Raw genomic sequence first — 24,249 nt, forward strand, 5'->3', positions numbered from 1 at the left:
CTGGGTGCTAGGTTGGACTGGATGATCTTGGAGGTCTCTTCCAACCTGCTTGATTCTGTGATTCTATTATACGATTTAATATGCAATTTCCACCTTGCCAGTCTTAATCAAGAGATTCATTCAGGGAATAGAATTTCTTAAGGGATGGAGAAGAAGTAGCAAGGAACAAAATACTTCTGAGAACATGCTATAATAAACCAGACTTTTGTTAAAGCATCAGTGTATTAACATCTTACGATAACTTTTCCCTCCATGCTTCTTCTGTTCCTTGAATAGGACTTTTGTTTTTCCCAAGGGTCAGCCTGAAGTCTGTTTATTTATTTATTTACTTACTTATCTATCTGTCTATTTCAGATTGCTTTATTTATCTGATTTTTTTAAATCAATTTGTCCAATAAAACAGATGTCCCTTAGTTGGGATAATGCAACTCATTTAACTGCTCACATTATCACTCCCTGTATTGTTTTCTTTCCTTATTTTTTCTCTATAACGTCTCTTACCTCTCAGAGCTACTTTCTGACAGCCCATAATGCTGGTTCAGTGAACAGCTCCCCTGGTGTTGCAGTTTGGAAATCTTCCATTTTTTTCTTAGCAAAAAAAAGAGTATTTGCTCCAACTTTTTTTTTCCCCCCTCCAGAAATGCTGCTTGGATACAAACAGTGTTATGTTTTGGATAAACAAATGCCATACTGCTAGAAATACAGCCTTAGCCTTCAGAAGCATTAGATGTAATTCTCAATTTGGAAAAAAATATGTTTTTTTCCAAGGACACTTTTCCAAACAGTTGATAAGATCCGTACTGCTGGATGGTCTGTGGGTACTCACTGAACCTGTAAATAAATAAAATCCAGAGATAAAAGCTTGATATTTGGAAGGAACTTTTCCTTTCCCCCAAATATACATTGTAAATGATCTGCTAGAACAATTATCATAAGATGAAGGAGCATAAATGGAATGTGCTAAGATCAATATATATGAGTCTGTCCTTCTTTTGTCTTCGTTCTTTATACATGTGTCAAACACTGCCCTATTTCCTGTTTTCCCAGCAGTTCTCTTTCCTTGCAGTCTTTATCATGTTGTCGTGTGTATTCTGTTACTCATCTGTCTCCTAATCTTAGAATCATAGAATGAACCAGGTTGGTATAGACCTCCAAGATCATCCAGTCATTTCCCTTCTGTAAATTTTACTTCTCTTTCATTTGTCCTCTCCTAGGCTAATTTCACCTGCTTCTTTTTCATTCAGTTTTCCTTCCCCTGTTCTCTCAGTGGCTCATTGCAATTATGGCAGGATTATTCCGAGAGTCAGTGTCCCACAGCAAGACCTCTGGGACTGAAGAGCTGGTAGCTGCAAACTCTGAGGACCTCTTACTGGTCCTTTCCCTTGGGTTCTGTCTTTGAGTCAAAATAGTTTCTGCCATCGCTCCAAGTTTTCCCTTTTTCTTCCTTTTTCTCCACATCTTCTCTGCCTCTTCTCACTAACTCAGAGCCCACATGTCCCTCAGCGCATTTCCTGCTGTTTCCATCCCTGTACACCCATGGATCTTTCCTCAGGTGGCTGACTGGGAAGACATCTTTGCAGGGTTTGTTGCACATGGTTTGTCAGCTCCCCTTTGAGTATGAGGACTGTCTTAGTGTCTGTCTATCTCATTACCAAAATATGTGTTCTTCCAGCAACTCAGTGTGCTTCTGGGAGTGTGAGGCCCAAAACTGAGCACAGTATTCGAGGTGTGGCCTCAACAGTGGCAAGTACAGGAGTGTGATCACTTCCCTAGTCCTACTGGCCACACTACTCCTGACTCAGGCCAGGATGCTGTTTGCCTTCTTGGCCACCTGAGCACACTGCTGGCTCATGTTCACCAGCATCCCCAGGTCCTTTTCTGACATGGACAGCTTTCCATATGTCAATTTGAGAGGTTCCTGTTTGCTGATTATACTCTTATATTGTACAGGAGCTGTGATGTGAGGCTATATTGTGAAAAATATTGCTGAACTAATCCCCAGAAAGTGGAAGAAAAAGCCAAGGAAGCAAAGGATTACACTTGGTTCTACACTGAAAGGGCAATGAACTAGAGTATAGAGGCTGTCCAAGTGATTGAGTGAGATTTTTTTTTGTTTAAACACAGTAAAGCAAAGAATTTTCCATATAATCACTTTAGGAAAAAAACAACATTCAGGTGTTTTTGTTTGTTTGGCTCTTTGTTTTAAGGTGTAATTTCATCTGAAATAAAAAACCAACACCGTTGTTTTAAAGTACCCAGAGGGTGGTAGCGAATAGTTCCTTCTCAATCTGGCAGCCAGTCACAAGTGGGGTATCCCCAGGACCCCAAAGCTGCTTAGTATCTGCATAGGTGATCTGGATGTTGGCATCAAAAGCACCCAGATGAAGTTTGCATACAACACCAAAATGAGTGGGGAGCCATCCTCCAGGAAGAAATGGACAGGCTGTATGAGTGGGCAAGCAAGAACATTATGAATTTCAGTGGGGAGAACTGTAGGGTCTTGCACCTGGGAATACATAACCCAGGAGTGCAGCTAGAAATGGGATCCACCTGGCTAGAGAGCAGCCCTGTGGAAAGGGACCTAGGGGTCTTGTTTTATATCAAGCTCAGTGTTGCAGCAGCAAAGAAGGCCAACCAAGTGCATCCACAGGGGCATTACCAGCAGAGTCATTGTTGCATTTAGCACCAGTTGGGCCACAGTTGGAGCACTGTCCCTGCTGTGCAAAAATGATACAGACAGGCTGGGAAGGTGTCCTGGGAAGTGCCACAGGACTAATCAGAGGAGTGGAAGCCCTGCCGTATGAGGACAGGCTGAGACAACTGGATTTGTTCAGCTTTGGGAAGAGAAGGCTTAGGAGAGACCATATTACTGTGGACAAGTACATAAAGGCTGGCTCCCAGGTCGATGGAGACTTCCTTTTTACAATGAGTCAGATAGGAAAGACAAGGGGTACAAGTTACTCCTAGGGAGATACAGATTGGAATCCAGAAGAAAAAATTTCTCAGTGAGAGCAGTTAGACATTGAAATATTAATTTCCTAAGAGAAGTCATGGATTCTGCTACACTGGTCAGTTTTAAGACTCCACTTAACAGGGTGCTGGGCCATCTTGTCTAAACTGTGGTATTACCTAGAAACATTGGACCAGATGATCCTTGGGGCCCCTTTCAACCTGGCATTCTGTGATTCATGGGAGTACTTGAGCATGTGCTTAATCTTAAGAAGCTGTTAGCTGTTGTCCTTTAATTGCTTTATTAAATTGAAAATACTCTCTTCTTTTACTCTACAGTGCTGTAGAAGGTGACAGTTTTTCCTTCAGTGACCAAGGAATGGAAAAAATAATAATCTGCATCTACTAATAAGCTGATAGGAGACTTTCATCTTGCAAGTGCTTTAGATGTGTGAATTTAGTGCTTAACATGTGAGCAGTTTGGTGCTGTACACGCCATAGATAACTTATCAAAGTCAGAACTGTGCTTTCACAGCTATTCATGATGTTTTAGCATGCAGCTACCAAAGGCAGAATCAGAAATGTAAACCAGATGATATACAAAACTTCATTGTGATTCCCATAATCAATTCATTAGGCAGATGAGAATATAAATCCCTGTTTTCATTTACTCTGTTTGAGGTTGTAGAACTCTGCACACCATTGTTCCCATACCTTAGTCTGTGTGAACTTCCATCAGTCTTTAAGTTTAATGAGGCAACATGCCCATAGAACATTTAAATTTTAACTGGGAAGAAAAACAAAAAGGAATTATGCATAATCCCAATTTGGTGCCTACAAATGTTTCCAAGTTGGAATGTTGCTGCAGAAAGTGCTTCAGAGACTAGAGAATGGAAGCCTCTGCAGGAGTTGTTTGTTTGGCATATTATCATTGCTGAAAATAGTACAGATGTAACTGCTGTGTGTGCTTGTGATTGTCAGAAAGAAACTGAACTGATTTCTTTGCAGAGGCTACATCCAAAACATTCAATGAAAAAATGCTTCAAATTAGAGGATATCTACTTTGTTAAACAGAAATCATAGGAAATGCATATCCCAATTTTTTGGCATGCATATAGAAGGAATTTGATATCTCACTTTACACCTCTAGAGTTGGCAGGGTCTTTACTAAGTAGAATTGTGCCTTTATTCTTTTTGCACATTTTTGTTTGCTAAACTTTCTTGGAAAAGGATTCTGTAAATACTGTGGCTTGGAGACATGCCTATGTTTTTATCTAACTACAAGCACCAAAGTCAGACTTCATTTAGAAATTTCTGCTTTTAAAGAGAAATGTAGGAACTGCATTATAAAAAAAAACAATCAGATGATTGTATCAGAAGGTTCTGTTGCTTTAGCCTTTGTTCTGAGTAGGGGATGCACACAAATCTATTCAGGACAGCAGCAGCAATTTAATCTGTTTTCTAGAGTAGCTTATTAATACTTTACTTTGATTTAATATAAAAGTTTCCAATACTCTTTTCCATCTGCTTTTACTGAACTTTGTTGCACAAAGTATGTGCATTGGAATGGGCTGCCCAGGGAGGTGGTGGAGTCACTGCCCCTGGAGATGTTCAAGAAAAGCCTGGATGAGGCACTTAGTGCCATGGTCTAGTTGACTGGCTAGGGCTGGGTGCTAGGTTGGCCTGGATGAGCTTGGAGGTCTCTTCCAACCTGGTTGATTCTGTGGTTCTATGATATGTATACATGAATATTTGTATGTGTGCCCATATACCTTCTTTTCCTTTATTGTAGTATTTCATTATTATATATTTAAGAATCCTGAGGAGTTCCAACTTGTAAATTCAAATGTAAAACAGATTTTGTACAATATGATCCTGTACTAAAGACTTCTAGTAATTACCATTAATACTGATGTTATCTTTAGGCACTGGTGGTAGTTTTTAGGAGGTTTCAAGACAACTACTTTAGTGATCTATGTAGAAGATATCAGGCGGTTGCTGTAGTATAATCTGCAGTGGGAAGACAATATCAGTCCTTATCCTGAGTAGGATTCCATTATATAGTTGCCAGAGTAAGCAAGAGGCTGGACTCAAGGAATGTAAGCTAGAAAGGGATGCTTTCTGGAAAGGGTAACCTTTTTCTTTTAATGTTGCCTTTCAGTGAAGAATGTCCTGGTGTTTGTAATTGTGAACCCACCTGAATGATCCTGTTTGCACATAACATATTCTTAAGTTTAACAAAAAGGACAGCCTGGAGTCTTGATCGTATTATCTGATTCATCTAGGTGAGATTTGTGTTGTAGTGAGGAGTTTTGAAGCATCCAGAAAACATATTTGCTCTTTAGACGTGAAGCTTAACAGGGGGTCCTACTCTGCTACAGCTAGGCAGGGATATCTGTGTGTGCCATACCCTCAGAAATACAGGTCTCAACCTTGCTTAGCTGATTTTGTTTGATAATGTCAAGCATGAAGAATTTCAGTCTTTGAAAAAGCTGTGAAAATGGTACGTGGAAGGTGGGGTGAGAGTCCTTTGTAAGTGGCACAATTTGTAGTATACTTCTGCCTTTGCCTGTCAGAAGTTGTCATGGGTGGAGTTGAATCTGCTGCTGGTAACACCATGCTGCCATCATGCGAGATTGAAAAAGAATCAAAGTATCATGGGGCTTCAAATTCAAATTGTAACAGGAGAGACCTCCTCTTCCAGTTGCTGCTTTTGGTTTCTGGTTTGGGGGTGTTGGTCTTTTCTGCTTTCTGGGCTGTGGGTCGGCAGTTGCAGAGGTGGCTTCTGCTGCTGTTTCTGTGTTTTGCTGTGCTTTTCTGTGAGTAGTCTCAGGTAACTGAGCATTGGATCATTTCCAGTAAAATCCTTATCTCAACCCTCCAGTCTGTGTGTTAACCCACACTCAACATATGTGCTTAAGACCCTTATGCCAAGTATGAGGACACCTGTCAGAAGGGAGAAATATGCTACTGGGAAGTTTACTGCATACTTTTATTAGTGCACTATATAAAATTAATGGAGAAAAGCCATTATAGGAGCAAACTTTATACTGTATTTATAAAGTTATGGGATTGGTGTTTTATATTTTGTTTTTGTAATTGTGCAGGGTAAGCTGTATCATAAAAACATAAACCAGTGTTATGTTCCACTGAAAATCTAGTTTGCCAATGGATCCTTCTTTAGTCAGCTTTATGTTCAACAAGGAAGTATAAAATGTGAGGGAAACACACATCTCCTGGTCTGAATTAGTCACTGACATAGTGTTTTCTATTACAGCATTTGAAGCAGGAGGGAGTGCTTTAAACGCCTCAACCCATTTAACCTTAATTGTTCAGTTTTAATAGACATTTGTTAACTAAAGGAACCAAATTGCAACTTGAATTAGCCTTGCTAATCTTAATTTGAAACTTTATAATTGGAAACAGCCTATAATTAAAACAGTCTTTCTTAAATGGTTTGTTTTAAAATGCTAAGACCCTTTTGATAATAATGTTTAGGCTGAATATGGCACTGTTTAGGCAATTAATATATTGCACTCAATTAAAAATATCTCCTATATGTGTTACTGTGCCTTCTGATGTCTGTAAAATTGTTTGACTGGTGGGGATTACTTTGCTTTTCCTGTGGTAATTTGCAGCTGCCCTTTTTATTTTTTTCTGGGGTCACAAGTTGCAAAGCTAACATGTGAATCAATATAGCTTCCTGCTTTTCTCTGTCCTTAAGTGAATGCTTGTCAGTCACTGCATTTAACTGCCATACTAGGCAACCATTAATAAAACATCCTATAATTAATTTATCTTAGCATTTAAACATTGTGCTCAAGACAGTTGATTATGGGCTTTACATTGCACTCCTTTCTGAGGTTTAACTTCTGGTAGAAATAAAATCTGTTATACTGGGAGAGTGAGCATTTGGTATAATGGGAGAGTGGTATCTGAAGAAGACAAAGGGTGGATTTCACCTCTCCAAATACAGATCTCAGTAGGACAGATCAATGCACTTAAGCCGTTCAGTTTGCTTTCCCTTTATAGTTGATGGAGAGAAATAGGAAATTCCTTAATGCAGTTCACTTTGTCTTTCTGGAGACAGAAATAGGTCAGGTAAATCATGTCCTGAAAGTAACACAGATGTGGACATCTGTAATATAGGTGTGGAAAGTTGGGTGAGGTATGTCTGAGCAGAAGAGCCTGCAGCTGTGAGATTTAAAGTTGCCTGGAATGAATGGAAAATACTCTGCACTTAATTGTGCTTTGAATTTAACCAGGACAGGACATGGTTAATTTGCTGTATTATTCTTTAATCATTATGAAATTCATCCTCCTAGTCTCAGTTTTACATTTTTTATTCTTTAGTTTAAAATAGACCTTCACCTCTCTAGTGTAGGCATGTAGTTTAAAAAATAAACAAACAAAAAAATCTCAAACCAAAACTCTCCTCCTCTCCTTAACTTTTATTTATGAAAAAGCTGATAATTTTAAAGTAGTGTTTTCCTAGAACTCAGACCTAAGATTTTTCTTGGTGCATTCTACTCAGGAAGCAGTGCTAGACTGTAGGATCATACTGTTATTTGCATTGCTTTTAGTTCCAGTATCTGAAATACCTGCTTGCATAATCTAAATGCAAATCAATGAAAGTCCTTCACAGTAAGCGCTGAGATCTTTATGTGTACTTAGAAGTAACTTCTATATGAAGTTGGTTGTGCTAGTTAAGGAGATGGGCTGAACTTCTTGAGTGCAAATCACTTGCTTAGTTCTCAGATCTTTGGAATACCCCCAAAGTGGTTTTTAACATTTCTTCATATTGTCCATTTTGTTGTACATTCTGTGCTGATGGTGTATATAAAGACTGTTAAATTATGCCAATTACAGGAAGGTAAAATCAGGGTTTTTTACAGCAGTTCAAAGATCTGTGATCCTCACCTATACTACATACATGTGTGTATTTATCTTCTAATGTCAGAAGTATGTGAACTGAGTAGAGCAAGTTTGGTGAAAGATCTGTCTAGCTTCCTGTGCACTCTGACTGTGGCCAGCAGTGGATTCATAAGGCAGATTGTGGAAAAACAGGGCAGAAGAATGCAGTTAGAGATTCAGAGATTGTTTTGAACCAAAACTTTCATTCAAATCACTGTGTTTAGCGGTGTCTTTGGGACAGAACTGGAAAATGAGTATGTTTCCCTCTATAGATATTCTGCAAAACACACAGCTGATCAAAATATGATTAACTGTGCTCAGTGCACTGGAATAGAATTGTAAAGGAACAGATAATCATATGTCCTTGTTTCTTTTCAACCTCCTGTCTACTGTTTACCATGAGTGTCACATTGTGTTTCTCTGCATGGTCAAACACTACAAAATCAGATAGTAATTTTGACTTGGCTGCTAACATCATCTTCAGCACTATTGGGCTTACCACTTTTCTGAAAAGGAGACTTGCTTAAGGAGAGTCTCAAGTCAGTTTTAAAAAATTGATATATACTTTGGAAAGCTTGACCTGGTTGTGTAATCTAACTTGAGATGATTACTTCTGTCTTTCAGTATATTCTATGTGTGTAAAGTGGTTTTGCAGGCACACGGACCTTCCTAGTCCAAATAAACACTTCAGCAGTTGGAAAAACCATTTATGGCAAAAAATAAACAAAATGATTCTGAAGTAAAGAAGGATCTGTGCTTTGGTAATCCAAGTTATACAGCCAGCTGCTGTTTTATGCATGAGGACTTACAGTCTTCATCTTTGTGAAGAACTTAGAGTGGCAGTCTTTGCAGTGCTGCTCTTTGCTGTTCTCTGCAAACCAAAATGCTGTGAGGTCTTCACTTCGTAAAGGATGGTGAGGGAGAGCTGTATATATTGGTCTACATTTGGAGAACAGGTGGCTTCAGCATTGCCAGGGACAGAAATCTATGGATCCCTTTAGAAGTGACCACCTGACTTTAGTAAATGTTGAAATGAAAGGCAGCCCTGACAAAGTTATTTGAGTATGTGGAATGAGTTTCTTGTGGCAGTGCATGAGAGTGTACACAACACAGAGTTGCTGTGCTCACACAGATAAGTTGCTTGGTATTCTCATGGGAGTTTTTGGTAGTCTGGTAAAATTAATGCCTGATATATTCCTCATACAAAGTGAAGAGTTCAATCAAGTAATATAAGATGACAGGAAGTCCTGCATTTCACTAATCCTACTTGATAAAAATTACATTGTATTTCCCAAGTAGTTAACCAGCACAGCAGAGAAGTTCTGCAGTAGCATAGACTACTGTTAAAGTACACATGGAAAAAAAAGTTCGATAAGTCTGCTATCAGGAGATGTTTGCACTTCTGCTGGAAAATGTAACAGTTCCTCATAGCCAAGAAGCTTGAGAACCACTGCTGTACAGCCTCTAATACTACTTGTGGCCTTAGCTGTCTCAGCCTAAAACTGAAGTAGTGTTAATTTGCTAGGGATATGATTTGCCACTGCCTTGTTCTGAAATGAACATGAAGCAATAGCCACCTTCTCTTCTCCCACATGAAGGGCCAAAGTAAGTTAATACTCATGCACTGACAGGAAATAAGGGAAATGGAGTGGGTTGTTTTTTTTTTTTTCAGATTCAAGCTTGGGATTGTTTCCTTTTGTCAATGGACAGAAATTTAAAAGTTAAATGTAAAGGTAGGTTGGAGGTATACAGTCTAAGAACAAGGGAGATGCCTTCAGAGTTTGTAAAAAAAGTAGGTGAATTATGTTTATGAGTTAGTTTCACTCTTTTAAACCTCTGCTTTAGAGGTTTTGGGCACACATTTCAGTTCAAAGATCTAGGAATAACCTCCTGCATGGCTAAGACAATAATCATGACGCGTGCATACCAGTTGTGGAAGTAAGGTGCATGAAAATCTTCTCCAAGACTTTGTAAGATTAGATGTGGAATCAAACATTTTCCATTATATTAAATGAGTGAATTGTGGTGGAAATGGCTGTGATTTAGAAGTGGTGGGAAAAATGCTGTCAAATGTCATGTTTCACATTCATAACAGCTTGTGAACAGGAAATCTCTCTGCTTGAGCTTGTCAGACGTGGTAGCTGCTAAATAAAGACAGACTCTAAAACTGTTATATGCTCTGCAGGTATCCATCTTTATGTGAGTATCTCACTTGCAGTTCAAGTAACTTGTAACCAATCTGTTTAAAAATGAATTAGGAAAAAATGTCAAACTACAACACACTCTAATCAGGGGTTCAAGACACATAATGCAGGATAGCAATCATTTTGATTTCATCTAGAAAAATAGGGTGTTAACCATGAACGGAGCTGGAATGGTCCCAAATATATCTCTCAGATGAGCAGAGATGGCAGATGGCACATAGGGATGATACTCAGGTATATGAATAGAAAATATATGGTACCCCTAGGGAAAGAGCACTGCTTAGCTATTTTTTTCCATGAACAACTGTAGCTGTCTGAAGGCTTTAGACCCATAAAAAAGTACTGTAGGTAAACCATTATATAAACCTGACATGTGAATAGATATAGCAAAAGTTAATAGGGCTTATTCTGTGGGGAGGGGGAATAGACAGGTAAAACTGTCTGAAGTTATCGGTAGTAAACTTCATAGAGCTTAATGTACTGTGAGAACTACTTCAGAAATGGTGCTTTTGGAGGGTTGTAGGGCATAACTACAGCCTGATATATTCTCAGGAATATACCAGATCTTCCTTGTTCTAAGACAATATTTTCTTGAACTAGGCACAATTTTCTCTTGTCTTATGCCATATTAATAGCATGTTTCAGATAGTTTATTACAACACTCAAATGTTTAACTCATCTGTATAATTATTTTAAACAAAAAACACAATCTTCTACATTTTACATAAGAAAAAGGTACTGAAATCAAGTATAGTCCATCTCTAACTTTCATGTAAGTCCTCTTCAGATACTGAAATGCTGCTATTAAGTTTGCCTGCAGACTGCCCTTCTCCAGGCTGAACAGCCCCAATTCTCTCAGCCTGTCTTCATAGGAGACAGCCCTCTGAACATCCTTGCGTCCCTCTTTTGGACCTGCTGCAGCAGGTCCATGTCCTTCCTGTGTTGAGGGACGGACTGTGTACAAGGGTGTGTAGCAACAGAACAAGAGGCAATGATTTTAAACTGGAGCAAGTGGATTTAGTTTGGACATTAAGAGGAAGTTCTTTACAGTGAGGATAGTGAAATACTGGAAAAGGTTGCCCAGGAAGGTGGTAGAGATCCCATCCTTGGAGACATTCAGTGGGGGTCCTGAGCAACCTGACTAGCTAAAGATATCCCTGCTCACTGTGGGGGAGTTGGCCTTTGAGAGTCCTGTCCAACCCAGTGCAATCTGTGTTTCTGTGTGTTCATGTGCTGCATACTAGCTTGCTGCTTTTCCATTGTATATGATCCTGATAGATGGCTCAGAGAATTACTGTTGAAGTATGCAATATGAGTATAGAGAAAGATGAGAGCAAGCCTATCTTCAAAGACCAGGCTGTGTTGGTGACATTTTTTTGCATTCTTGGTATTCACTGTTTACAGAAGTTTCATTTTCCTTCTTTTGTGTTTTAGATATCGACGAATGTGAAAATGACTTCTACAATGGGGGCTGTGTCCATGAATGTATCAACATTCCAGGCAACTACAGGTGTACATGCTATGATGGCTTCATGTTAGCCCATGATGGCCATAACTGTCTTGGTAAGTAGTCAGTGCTGGCAAATAAGTTTCATTTTATGGCTGTGGTAAGAGGGCATGCTCTTCTTGCTAACTTTTGTTATCTGACATATTTTCAGTAAAGACTTGATTCAGATTACATTGACTAAGTTCAAAACTCTTTTTCCTGTTGACTCCAGTGTGGTTTAGACCCTTAAAGTTAGCACTCTTAATCATAACATACTTGAATCAGTGTACTTGCTTTACCATTGCTAAAATATACCCCCGACCTCCAAAGCCTGTGCTGGATTTTTGGGCTTCTTTTTAAAAAAAATTAATCTATCTCATCCAATTAAGTATCTTTTGTCTGTTTCTTCCAACTTCTGTAATTGCAGTCACATATTTAGAGCTCCCCCTCCCCTTTTATCCTGTTTCTAGTTAGGCTGGATGAACACAGATGACAGAATGTTAAAAGTGCAAGTGTGATGAATACTTGGAGAATAAGACAGGGCAGAAGAAACAGTTATCATTAGCAGTTATTTACCGAGGCGAGCAACACAGACCATTAACTGTACAAAGCCATGTTCAGAGCAGAAGCTTGACTGCTTCAGTAATCTGAGGATTTGAAGATCTGTGGGTTTTGTCCATTTTTTTCCTGAGTTCTTCTTTCAATTTTTCTTTCCCATCAAGTTAAATTCCTTCTTTATTTGTTGGGAGGCAGTGTTTGGTTAAGAAATCGTGGTTAAAATTTGTACTGGAAAATGTTCAAAACAATCCTCAGGGGAACGCAACTCATTCCCTGTTCAACATTTTGATGGAGGAATTTCTCAAATATAACATGAAATGACAAGAGAGGGGATTGAAACTGTGATGAGGTCCTTGTCTGGGTAAACAGTATTTATTTTAGCACAGTAATCACTTGAAACAGCAGTAGTTCTTTCTCAAAATTGCTCTAAATTCTGCTCGGTGGATGCGAGACTATTTGGTCTCATGCAATAGGTTGTTTTTTTATCTTTCATTTGAAACCAGACATGAAAGTATGTTTTCCCCTTTCATATATGAAATACCAGTCTATTTTGGGTTTTAATAAACTATCAGCTCACTGGTCCAGATGTTCTTTCCTGTCTGATCATTTTTTCTCCATGACCTTACTGATAAATTGATTTTTTTCCTTCTGAGTGTCTTTCATGTGTTGGGGCATGCTATCAATTTTCAGTGCCTCTCTCTTGCCTTTAGGAGGGATTGTGACATAACTGATCTACCTTCCTATTAGGGCCAAAGATGTTACCCATTTGTAGTAAATCCGAGTCTGTCTTTTCTCAGATATCTGGTAAAAACCGAGTCTGTTCTACAGACTATCAAGGGATAAGACTTATGCCTGTAAAACTAGTTATTCCTTTGATTCAGCATGACATTTAAGGAAGTTTCTAATTTGCCTAGGCCAGTTCTCAGTCCATCTCACCTTCCACTCTCATAAGCCGCATTTCCCCAGCTTTCTCATGAGGATGTTATGGGAGAGTGTCAAAGGCCTTCCTAAAGTCAAGGAAGACACTATCCACTGCTCTCACTGTCTACTCATTCAGTCATTCCGTCACAGAAGGTTATCAGATTAGTCAAACATGCCTTTCCCTGGGTAAATCCACATTGACTGCTCCTGATAACCTATTTTACTCCACGTGTTTAGAAATGATCTCCAGAATGAGCTGCTCCGTCACCTTCCCAGGGATGCAGGTGAGGCTGACTGGTTCCCAGGCCCACTTTTTTATCATTCTTGAAAGCTGGAGTGTCAGAGGCTCTCCTCCAGTGCTCAGGCACCTCTGCCATTTCCCAGGATCTTTCGAAGATGATGGAGGCTGGTAAAGCAGCAGCATCAGCCAGCTCTTGTGGGTGCATTACATCAAGGCATTTGGAATTATGTATGTTCGGCTCACTCAAACAATCTCTCACCCAATTCTCACTGACCAGTGGAGAGTCCTCCTTCTTCCAGGCTTTCTCTCTTACTTCCAGAATCTGAGATTCCAGGAAGAGTCTGGGAATCACAGGAAGACATTTGGGAATCTGCAGCTAAAGGATGAACATCTGAGACAAACCAGGAACAGATAGTCACAGGCCTCAAATTAACATCTGCCTGTTCTAAAATGGGCCTTGGGATGCCAAATCAGTATAGCAATTAAGTTCATGTTTGAAATCATAGTTTTTCTTTTTGTAAGGTCCCAGGTTAGGATCTATAGTCAAGTTCCTGTCTTGCAGTGCTCCTTTAAAATCTGTTGGTTTATTTTAAGACAGGAGAGGTTTTAACCCTGACATGCAGGCTTAATTCCCAGATGAGTAGTAATAATCCACAGACTGACTCAGTTGACAGGAGTACTGCTATGAATACATGTACATGTTTATCGCATCTATGAATCATCTTCCTTGAGTGAAAGTTCCAGGGCTCTATATTTTTCTTTCAAAATCATCCTGACACTGTTAGAGCCCCAAATCTGCCTATTCCTCCCCTTCTCTTTTGTCTGAATGTATACACTGGGAATGAGGGATTATTGCCTAATCTGCCTTGCAACATGCAGTGAGAGGAGAGTTGCAATTGTAAAGCTCCCAGATGTAAAATGGCAAGAAATGGTACATAACTCATTTAAGATTGCATAATCACTAGTATGATTAAAGAGACCAGTGTCTTCCTTTTTAATTTAGCTTTAGTTTTCATCTTCTCCAGACAGCTGTGTGCAATGTGTGGCTTGCTTGAGCTCCAATTGAATGCTCTATTACTGGTGTTTATTTTTCTTAGTGTTTCCCAACAGCTCAAATAAGTTTGTTGGTGTTTTTTTAATGTGATCATTCTTAACATAAAACCAAGCTTTAAGGAAGCTTTTTTAGTGTAGTAAACCCAAATATTTTAAAGAGAAGCTGACAAATGATACATTTTCTTGCCTGTCTTCCAGTTTCCTTTGCCCTTCTTTCCTATTTCCAAGACTGTATTAGGTCCTCCTCTAGCACATTAGCAGGGCTTCAAGTGATACTATCAGTCATAAACTTTCTTTCAGACTTTCATGGTTGCTAATCTGAAACCCCTTGGCAGATGAAGGCAAGTTGAATACACCAAAGAGCTCTCTCTCCATACCTTTTCATTTTTATTAAAACACATATAAACTTATGATATTTTTATAGAGAAAGCTCTTAACCTAAATATTGAAGCTTTTACTGTTTTTCATTGATTCTAGTGAGAGTTTTACTTGAGCAGAAGTAAAAGATTTGACAATTGTTTGTTGTCTTAAGAGAAGGAGGCCAGGTTCCCAAATCAGAGTTCAGTGATAGAGTAGTGGGGATCTGTTCTAAATGTGAGGGGCAGAAGCACAAGATGGGAATGGACCCATATATAATATATGTTTACAGACAGGATGAAAAGTCTTGAAAGGCAAGTTTTAATGATAGATATATCTGTATAATTTAACTCTTTATATGCTCTCTATTTCTGCAAACTGTCTGGCAGTGATTGGGTTCTTGAAGCCTATTAAGGACCTAGGGATTTGAGGACCTCTGCAAATGTAAGCCTGGAGGTATTAAGCTCCTGAACTCGCCCCAGAAAAGCTGTGGTGGGTGCACACCAAAAAATCAATGCTGCAAGTTTCACAACTATCTTTCAGAGTAAAAAACTTTCTTATCCTGATTTTTCTATTTCTGTATCTGAAAACTTCTCCCTTCAAAAGTACTCTAATGTTTGGTCACCCCACATCAATCTTCAGAGTTCAAATGAGATAAAACTTTCTTTACATGTTAATTTGACATATGTTTGCTTTCTTGGGCCAATGTGATCTGAGAAGTACCAAAACAAGTGAGAATATAAATCACCATAGGCCCAAGGTTTTTTTGTTGGGTATGGGGAAATAATCAAAAGTGTAAAATAAATCTTGGTCACTGTCACCTGTGAAGTTAGATTCTCAGACTGTCATAATAAATTAAGAAACTGGGAGCTATGTGACAGCAGCATCAATCTCAGCCTCTTGTTTCTGCAAGGCTTCTTGTTGTCTGAGCCTCTTTTTTTAAATATTTACTCCCCAGAGAAGGTAATCAATCACAGTAAAGATTTCTCTGCATGGAACACTCAGGGCAGGAAAGAATAATCATCTTAGAGTATGAAGTTCATATGTATAAATTAAAGTAGCTAAATTCCATTTGGATGCTCTTATTCGATCTGATATGGCCATCGGTGGCTGCGTTTTAGTTCAGCAAAGCAGTTTTACTCTGCTTTATTTTTTCTGTATTCTAACACTTTGTATTGTTTGTATTAGTTTCATATCTTTTGTTAATCTGTCTTAACTTTCTCACAATAGTAAATTTCTAAGCCAGTGTGGCCTATATTGATGTATGCCTTAAGAGAAAAGATATAAAATATATTAAAATGAACCAAATCTTTGGGAGCTGCATTGTATTTAGCACTTTTTTAAAGCAAGGCAGAAGGTGTATTCACCTGAGTGAGGGTGCAGAATTTCAGCCTATGATGAGTGTGTTTGCCAGTCAGGTGTGTGTGACTTTCAAGTCTTCCTTCATCAAATGATGCCTTTGTCCATCCTAGGAATTGCATAGATCCATTTAAGACACTGAATTCGTATGGATGCCAGCAAAATCACCTGGTTTTGCTGGCATCCATACGAATGTGTCTGATTTCAGATATAGGCACAGTTACTATACTATGCCTAGAATGCAATCTGATTTATGATAATACAGTTTATACAGTCAAGAAATTGCTTTCAAAAAGAGTAGCTGCTCTACAGTTGCTTACTGCATTAGAGAATGAAACAAAATTCTTTTCCAGTATAAAAGGTTGGTAATGGATTTCCTTAAGTAGATTCTAGGGTCCCGGCTTTCTGTAGTGCCCTGCTTTTATTATCTAATACTTGCCATCAATTTCTTCATCTTGCTGTGATACTTTCACTTCAGTGTACAGTGTGCATACTTAAAAGATCGAATCAAACAACAAAACCAAGATACAGGTGTTGTTTTTTTTTTTATTGCCTTCATTACCTGCTGTAGACTTCAGTCTAGATACTTCTCAAGCATCTCAAAATATCCTCTCTGTACAGGCAGCTCTTTACTGGAATTATATCAGAATGCAAGATGTAGTTTCGCATAATAGGCAGGCAGGAAGGAACATGAACTGGTTGATGGTGGCATATTTTAATATGACTTAGTGGTCACTGTAGCTAACATCTAAATAATAATAATTACTAATGAATTGAAGCAATCATCACTGGACAAATTTTACAAGAATGGATATTTGTTATTAGAATTAGGAAGCAAAATTTATGGTTAAGAGGCCTTACAGGATATTAAAGAAAATTGTACTAGCAAAGACCACACCTTGAATACTGTGTTAAGCTTTGGGAGCTCACAATAAGAAAGATATTGAGTAGCTGGAGCAGGTCCAGAGAAGGGCAACAAAGATGGTGAAGGGTCTGGAGCACAAGTCCTCTGAGGAGTGGCTGAGGGAAATCAGGTTGTTTCATCTGTAGAAAAGGAGGCTGAGGGCAGGCCTTGCTGTCTACAATTCTGTGAAAGGAGGTTGCAGTAAGGTGGGGAATGGTCTCATCTCCCAAATAACAAGTGATAGTGCAAGAGAAAATGGCCTCAAGTTGTTCCAAGAAAGGTTCAGGTTGTATATTATGACCAATTCCTTCACAAGAAAGCTTACCAATCATTGGAACAGGCTGCCCAGGTAGGTGGTAGAGTCCCCATTCCTGGAAGTATTGAAAAGGCATGTAGATGCAGTGCTTAGGGATATGGCATAATGGTGGACTTGGCTATACTGGGTTAATGGCTGGACTTTATGATCTTAAATGATTCCATGATTCTATATAATGGATACATACATCAGTATATTTAGACTTAACTGGGGAGCTTGAACTCCTTTGAAAAAGTTGAGAAGCTTCATTTATTTAGTTATTTCTGTTTATTTTGAAGGCATAGCTAAGAAATGCCTTCTGAAATTAGTAGGGGACAGAATAAAAATTAATAATATGACAGTAAAGAATGTGTTCTGGGTTTCACTACTGATTTATGGTGATTGCACTTACAGGACAGCAAGCTAGACTTTCACTACGTGATTTACACATCATTTAAAGCATGGTTATCTGAAGTGCTTAGTTGTTTTCTAAAATAAAAAGCACCCTGGTCACAGCACATCAAATTTTCTACTCTCACACGTGACACAGGTCGCAGTATCTGCCACATGAGCTACTGCAGCTCATCCATTAATAGGCCTGAGACTGTCTATATGGCACTGAGTGTTACTCACTGCCTGGGCAAACGTGAAACTCCCTGTGTGAACATCTTAGAGAAGTTAACAGACCTCATTTTGCTTACTTTAAAAATAACTGAACAATAAATTCAGCATTAACTAGGCTCTGCAGTGACCACAGGTACAGTCTGTTAATGACAGCACATTGAAAGAGCATCAAACATGTTCTTTCTTGTGCTCTGAAGTGAAGTGAATACCCTGGACTGAGTTTTGCTCTGAGTGTTTGAATTTGAAATTGCAACTACAAGAGCTAGGAAGCAAATAAAAAGGTTCCAACAAGTGTCCACTTTGTGATTTCACACAGGCTATGTGTCTGAGTGGGAATTCAGAGACTTGAAGTGGTAAACTTTTCAGTGGCCTCAGCATGTAAATGGTTTCCCCTCCTACTTAAGGTTCTTTACAACCAATGTCAAGTATCTTTAAAGTATGATTGCTTTTAGTAGAATAAGTTGCTTACAGAAAGCCCTGAATTGATTGATTCCTGTCATTTACATATTAACTGTGCATGAAACACAAGGTTTTCTGTCTTGTGTAGGTATTTAAGCTATCTGATGTAACTGCAAAGTGAGTAGATAGAATAACTTCATATAATGGACACTGATAGCAGAAGATCATGACTCTTAAGTACTTTAAAAAAACCCTGCATACCATTATATAGCTGTTAGAGAAATCCATTCCTGCATTCCTAGGTGTTAGTGAAAAGAATACAGCTCTGGTGAATTTTATAGGGCAGGTGGAGATGAGGTAGTTGTTGGGTTTGATTTATTTTGGTTCTTTTTTTTGGCTTTCCATTATCATGGTAGCTGCAAACTTCTGAAGTTCATCTCTTCTTTTCATAGTTATGAGTTAATGAATTCAGATTTTTTTGACAGTTGTTGCTTTTCATGGATAATTCCCAGCATTCTGACAGATGAAGGCAATGCTGATCTCTCTTTATAAGAGATGCATGTAGCTGATGGCATTCATCTGTTGAGTTGCTTAGCACTAACACAACTTACTGAATCTTACATGTACTGGTAGGTGGCTGCTGCTTAGCTGCTGCGGAGAAATCCAACTGTTTTCTAAGGCTACTCTTAAAACCAGATAGTCTAAACCAAAGAACTGCAGCAAACTGCATTTGGTGGTAAGCTCATTGCCATTCTGTAGGGAAAGAAATAAATGTTTATTCTAAGACCTTGGATATCTTTCAGGATATCTGTCAAGAGAAATCAAAGATAATATTTGTTCTACATGCTGAGTTTTGTGTTATATTTAGGGGACTGGAAATGCTGAACTAGTATCCCAAAACTTTGTGCCAAACAAAGCATTTGTACACTGAAGATGTATCTACTGAAACTACTCAGAAATTGAGGTTACATTTATTAAACACTTTTCATCAGTGGAGATGCTTTCAGAAACATTTACTTTGTATAGTTCTCTTCTCAATGTGTTGAGGGTTGTGCTTCAAACTATTGCATTTCTTCCACTTTTCATAGCACTGAAATATTATCAATACAGAGAGTAGGAATTACTTCATAACCTACTGGGTGTAGCAATAATTAGGCTGCCTCGTCTGAATCTAGAGAATCCTCTAACTGTATTGCCAACAAATAACAAAATAAATCATTTATCTAGCAATTTCCTTGGCTTTTATTGCCAGAGCTCAGGAATAAAATGCTTCATATTGTATAGACCTGGAAACTATTGCCAACTTGTGCTGAAGCTGTTTTATTTTTCCTGCCAAGTTATGGATGGGGCACTTGGTGCCATGGTCTAGTTGATTGGCCAGGGCTGGGTGCTAGGTTGGAGTGGATGATCTTGGAGGTCTCTTCCAACCTGGTTGATTCTATGATTTTTTTTTTTTTTTTATTATAGTATTGTATATTGGAAGGGAACTTTAGAGATCATCTTGTCCAGCCTCTTCCCCTCTAGTGAGCAGGAGCATCTTTAATTAGTTCAGGTTGTTCAGAGTCTTGCCCAGTCTGACCTTGAATGCTTCCGGGGATGGGGCTTCCACCACCCCTATGGACAACTTGGGTCAGTGATTAGCAATGATTCTTGTTCTCATGGCCCCCTGAGCTGATGCAATGTATCACCCTCCCTACCTTTACAACATGTCTCTACCTGTATGACCGTTCTAGCAGAAATGTCTACCTACAATCTCTGATCTTATACTACTTGCTTCACTTCAACATGCCAGATTTACTCTTCGGGCTTCCACAGCTATCTCGAAATCGGATCTTCCAAGACACCCACTACAGTAGAGCATTGTGGTACTTGGAGGGAATGGAATAGAAAAGTGAGAAGAATTGTTGCTGTCATTAACATTAACTTCTGGAATTGAGCAGTTTTAAACACCATATACTGAAGTCATCTGAATTGTCTCTGTAGTTCTCATATTTATGTGTTGCAGTACTTCAGAACTCAAAATACATGAGGCAGACAGTAGAAGGCTGATGGGGTTCTGTAAGATCAAGAAAGATGCAGAACAGACAATAAATAGTTAATGCTTCTCGCAGTAATGGGATTAGGGAGCATCCATTCAGATTATGAAGCAGTATGTTTGAAATACAAGTGTGTATTTTTATGTAACTCATAATTAAATTGCAGAAGTAATTGCCATGTCATGTTTGGTACAGAAGAGATTAGAGAAATTCATTCAGGAAAGATCCAGTGGGACAATGGTCTAGCAAGTGGTTTAGGAATGTTAACAGGTATGTGACTGCTGAAAGCATGCCAGAAATGGTTCTGTTCCATCTCTCGGTGTTCTCCTGAGTATCAACTACAGAGCAGTGTCGAAGAGTAGATGCTTGGACATCTACTTTTGCTTTAAGAACTATGACTGTAGTCAATCTAGGAATATGATTCTTTTGATGAGACTTTCAGCCAGCTTTCTGATTAGAAATATTCAGAATATAATGATCAAAGAGCTTAGAGAAAAACTAGAAGGATCAGCTCCCTGATCATGAGCCAAAGTCCTGGTTTTAGATGTCTCCAAAGAATCCTAATGTTATAGTAAGTACATTGTACTATGACTCCCAAATGCTTTGGAGACTTCAAAGATGAGACTCAGATTTCTCAGGGACTTAAATGTTTATGAAAGGGAAGGAAAGAGTTTGGAAGGCAGGAATTAGGAAGGAAGGAATTCAAAAGGAAGGGAGTAAGGAAGAGAAGAGGGGAGGGAGGGAGGGAAGAAGAGAGGAGGGAAGAGAAGGGAGGGATGAGATGATGGAATCAAGTGGACAGTGGACATACAGTGACATTGACTCTGTATAGACTGTTCATGCTTCTATCTTCCTGCTTGTGGTTTTAGTTTTGGATACCCACAGCAGACCTTTCTCCCTCAGTTATATCCAAACAGGACATTCAGCCACAGCTGCTTCATTAAGCCAGATACCATAGGAAGCTCTGAGCCAGATCAGGGTGAAATACCAGTGGAGCTAGTCTGAAAATGAGTTCATCAGATAAATTAAATGGGAAACCAAAAGCATTTGTTTATTTTATAATTAAAATCTCCATCTTTATCAGTTGTAACACTTCCTCTGCTTTGATGCTGTTCCACACTGCCACTCTGTAGAGAATCTCAGCTCACCAAGATACAGAACACAAGTTTTATTATGTGAAGGCAGAGGGCCAAAAAGCTAGAGGTCTTGTGCAACTTCAGATATGCATGAATTTGCATACTGATTCTGATAGATAGATATAGATGCATGTATATATGCATCCTTTATCTCTCCTCTTCTGAGAGACACCTTCTTCTTTCCCAGCCTCTCCCTGAGCTGGGTTTTCCCTTATTCCTTCTTGTCCTTGATGATGACTGGCCAGTTTGAAGCCCAGGCACTTGTCTGTCTGGAAACATAGGTTTGTCACTCTGGCTTAAACTCTCTATAAGAATTCTGACTCTTGTGCTGATGTACTCTTTAAGAATAAGCACACTGTAAGGTGATGAGGCTGAGCTGGATGAAAGAAACAGATAAGAAGCCTAGGAAATGGACTTGAGTTTCCATATACCGGTTTAAAGGAGGGAAGATCTGTACTTGCTGTACTCCTAACTTCAGCAAACTTTTTTCCTCCATTCCTTAAATTGGCTTAGTAATAGGCTGATTATAAAGTGAGTTTATTGAAAGGGAAGTTTACCAAGTAAAGAATTCAGTAAACATTTTCCAGGCAACCATATCCAATAGATTGCTTGGTATGGTGGATAATAAGCAATACCACCTTTTAAGACTGCAGTAATGCAAAGTGCTCCAAAAAGTCTGACCCTAGTGGGATTGAGACCTGAGAAGATAAAATGTTAATCCTACCCTACATCAAACCAACATTTACTGAATAGCACATAGTATGGAGAGAGAGAGAGAGAGAGATAGTGGTCCTAGGTCCCAGCTGCTCCCTTTCTTCAACTCCTCTTCTTTGTAAATGCATATTAAAATAAATGTGAGGCAAGTATTTGAAAATAATTGGGAGAAATTCCTCATAATAAAGCTTTTAAAGGGTTTTGCATTGTAATAACTTTTATTCCAGTATACTGATTTGGGGCTTGGTGGTAAATTGAGCCATCTCTTTATGGAAGTGGTAAATTTGCTATCGTAGCAGAAAATGCTCCAAGCATTTCAAAAACAGGGGGAAAATGTTTATAAATTATTACATTTGTTTCAAATTATTCACCAGAGTTGGAAGGCGATTGTTCAAGTGGCTTTCTAATGCTATAAACAGAGTGCTGGGAAGACCATGTACTTTGTAGCAAAATTCCGGGGTCTCTGCTCTTACCAACTCGATGTTCAACTAATCTTCTGGAAAGGAGGATCTAGACTCCAGTGTGTTATTTTGAAGGAATAAGTTTGAGCTGACTGATAGGGCAGCAAGACTTGTTGGCTCACAGAAGAAGGATCTCACAAAGCTGTCTTACTTCTCTTTCCTTCTTATTCTGCAGTAGGCAGGAAAAACCTTCACTTCCTCTTTTCCTCTGCATTCTTAAATGTCTCTGATGGGTTTATGAAAAGGTTACAATTTGGAAGAGAGTAAGAACTGAGGGTGGGGAGGATTCTGATACAGAAAATTTGGGGAAATAATGCTTAACATTTCCTGGTAAATAAAAAGAATGAGAAGGACTGCCTTGCATTGTGTTTCAAGACAGGAGGAGACTGCCTGGTTTCTCTGGGTACTGCTGTAATTACCCTAGAGCTTTTTCACTCTCTGAGAAGGAGCTACAATTTCTGCCAAATGAAGCACCGGCAGCACACCAACAAAGAGCAGTAGCAGGCTTAGCTGAGCGAGCTGCCAGAACTAACCCACATTCCTGTGTTTGTTACAGCCTGTCTTTCAGGGCATTCTGGCCGTGCCTCCAAGAGCACTGGCAAAAGCAGCTTGCTAATACCTTAGCGTATTGTGGCCAGTCACATAGGAATTAATTTCTACAGGAGCTGTGCCAGGCCTTCTGAGGTTTTCAGTGTTGTGGATCATTTAGCTTTGTGGTGCTTTTCCCCATCCCTCCAAAACTAAATGAAAGCAAAACACACACCAGCTCATTTGCTGACATGTTGGCACATACTGTGAAATAACTAACTGGGTTGCAGACTCTCTGTAGAAAAAGTGGGTTTTTCAGGTGACAAGTTGCTTTTATCCAAAGGAAAAAAAAAAAAAGAAAGAAAGATGTACCTCTTATGAGCAAAACAGGAGAGTTTTAAGGTTGAATGTGGGTCAAATGGCTTTTAGTGGCAGTGGATTTCCATTGAGGAAACATGTGTCTCTGTAAAACTCACTGGGATAAAAACTTTTATGCCAGAGAGTTGAGGGTAGGCAGGCACCCTCAAAACAGCCAGTAGCTAATGCTGCTTTTGTGGGTTTATATATTTACCTATTAAAATGACAATACAAACGTAGAACATGTAGGTTTAAAAAGCCTTCTTTTTATTAAACAACATTAAACAAACTGACAAAGTAGAGGGTTATGACTCTAGTAATTGAAACATGCTGTTCTGTTCAAGACCACAACTCTATAAAGGCCCTTTTCACCCACTAATGCTTTTTGTGTTTTCCTGCTACCCCTGCTAGAAATTACTGTAGACCTGAAGTATGTGTTACCAAGTATAGTGGGAATGACAGAGTGCAACACCACACTTGGCAGATGGGGTCACAGCCTTTTTGGGACATTAACATTCATTGCGCATTTGAAATCAATTTACAGCTCAGAATGTATGGGGATTTAGCTGGACTCCCTGACTCCCTAATGTTTGAGTTTGGTTTTTTTTTGTTTTTGTTTTTGGGTTGTTGTTGTTAACTTTAAACCTAGGAAGCAGAAAAAATAATTAGATGGATTACTATGAATTAACCCTGATGCAGTTCAGGTAGTTTTCATTAGGTTAATCTGTGGTGCCTTTTCCTGGATTCCTTGCT

The 24,249-nt window shown here is 39.0% G+C and overlaps 1 protein-coding gene across 2 annotated transcripts in view; it reads left to right on the forward strand.

The window, feature by feature from the left end:
- Positions 1–24,249, forward strand: part of SCUBE1 (signal peptide, CUB domain and EGF like domain containing 1) — a 159,580-nt gene that overhangs the window by 10,081 nt on the left and 125,250 nt on the right. For both annotated transcript variants that reach the window (XM_064166000.1, XM_064166001.1), the window contains exon 3: positions 11,502–11,630. In XM_064166000.1, the coding sequence (XP_064022070.1) occupies positions 11,502–11,630 (129 nt within the window). The remainder of the gene's footprint in view (positions 1–11,501; positions 11,631–24,249) is intronic.

This window comes from Pogoniulus pusillus, chromosome 27 (genome assembly GCF_015220805.1).
Source record: "Pogoniulus pusillus isolate bPogPus1 chromosome 27, bPogPus1.pri, whole genome shotgun sequence".
NCBI classification, from domain to species: Eukaryota; Metazoa; Chordata; class Aves; order Piciformes; family Lybiidae; genus Pogoniulus; species Pogoniulus pusillus.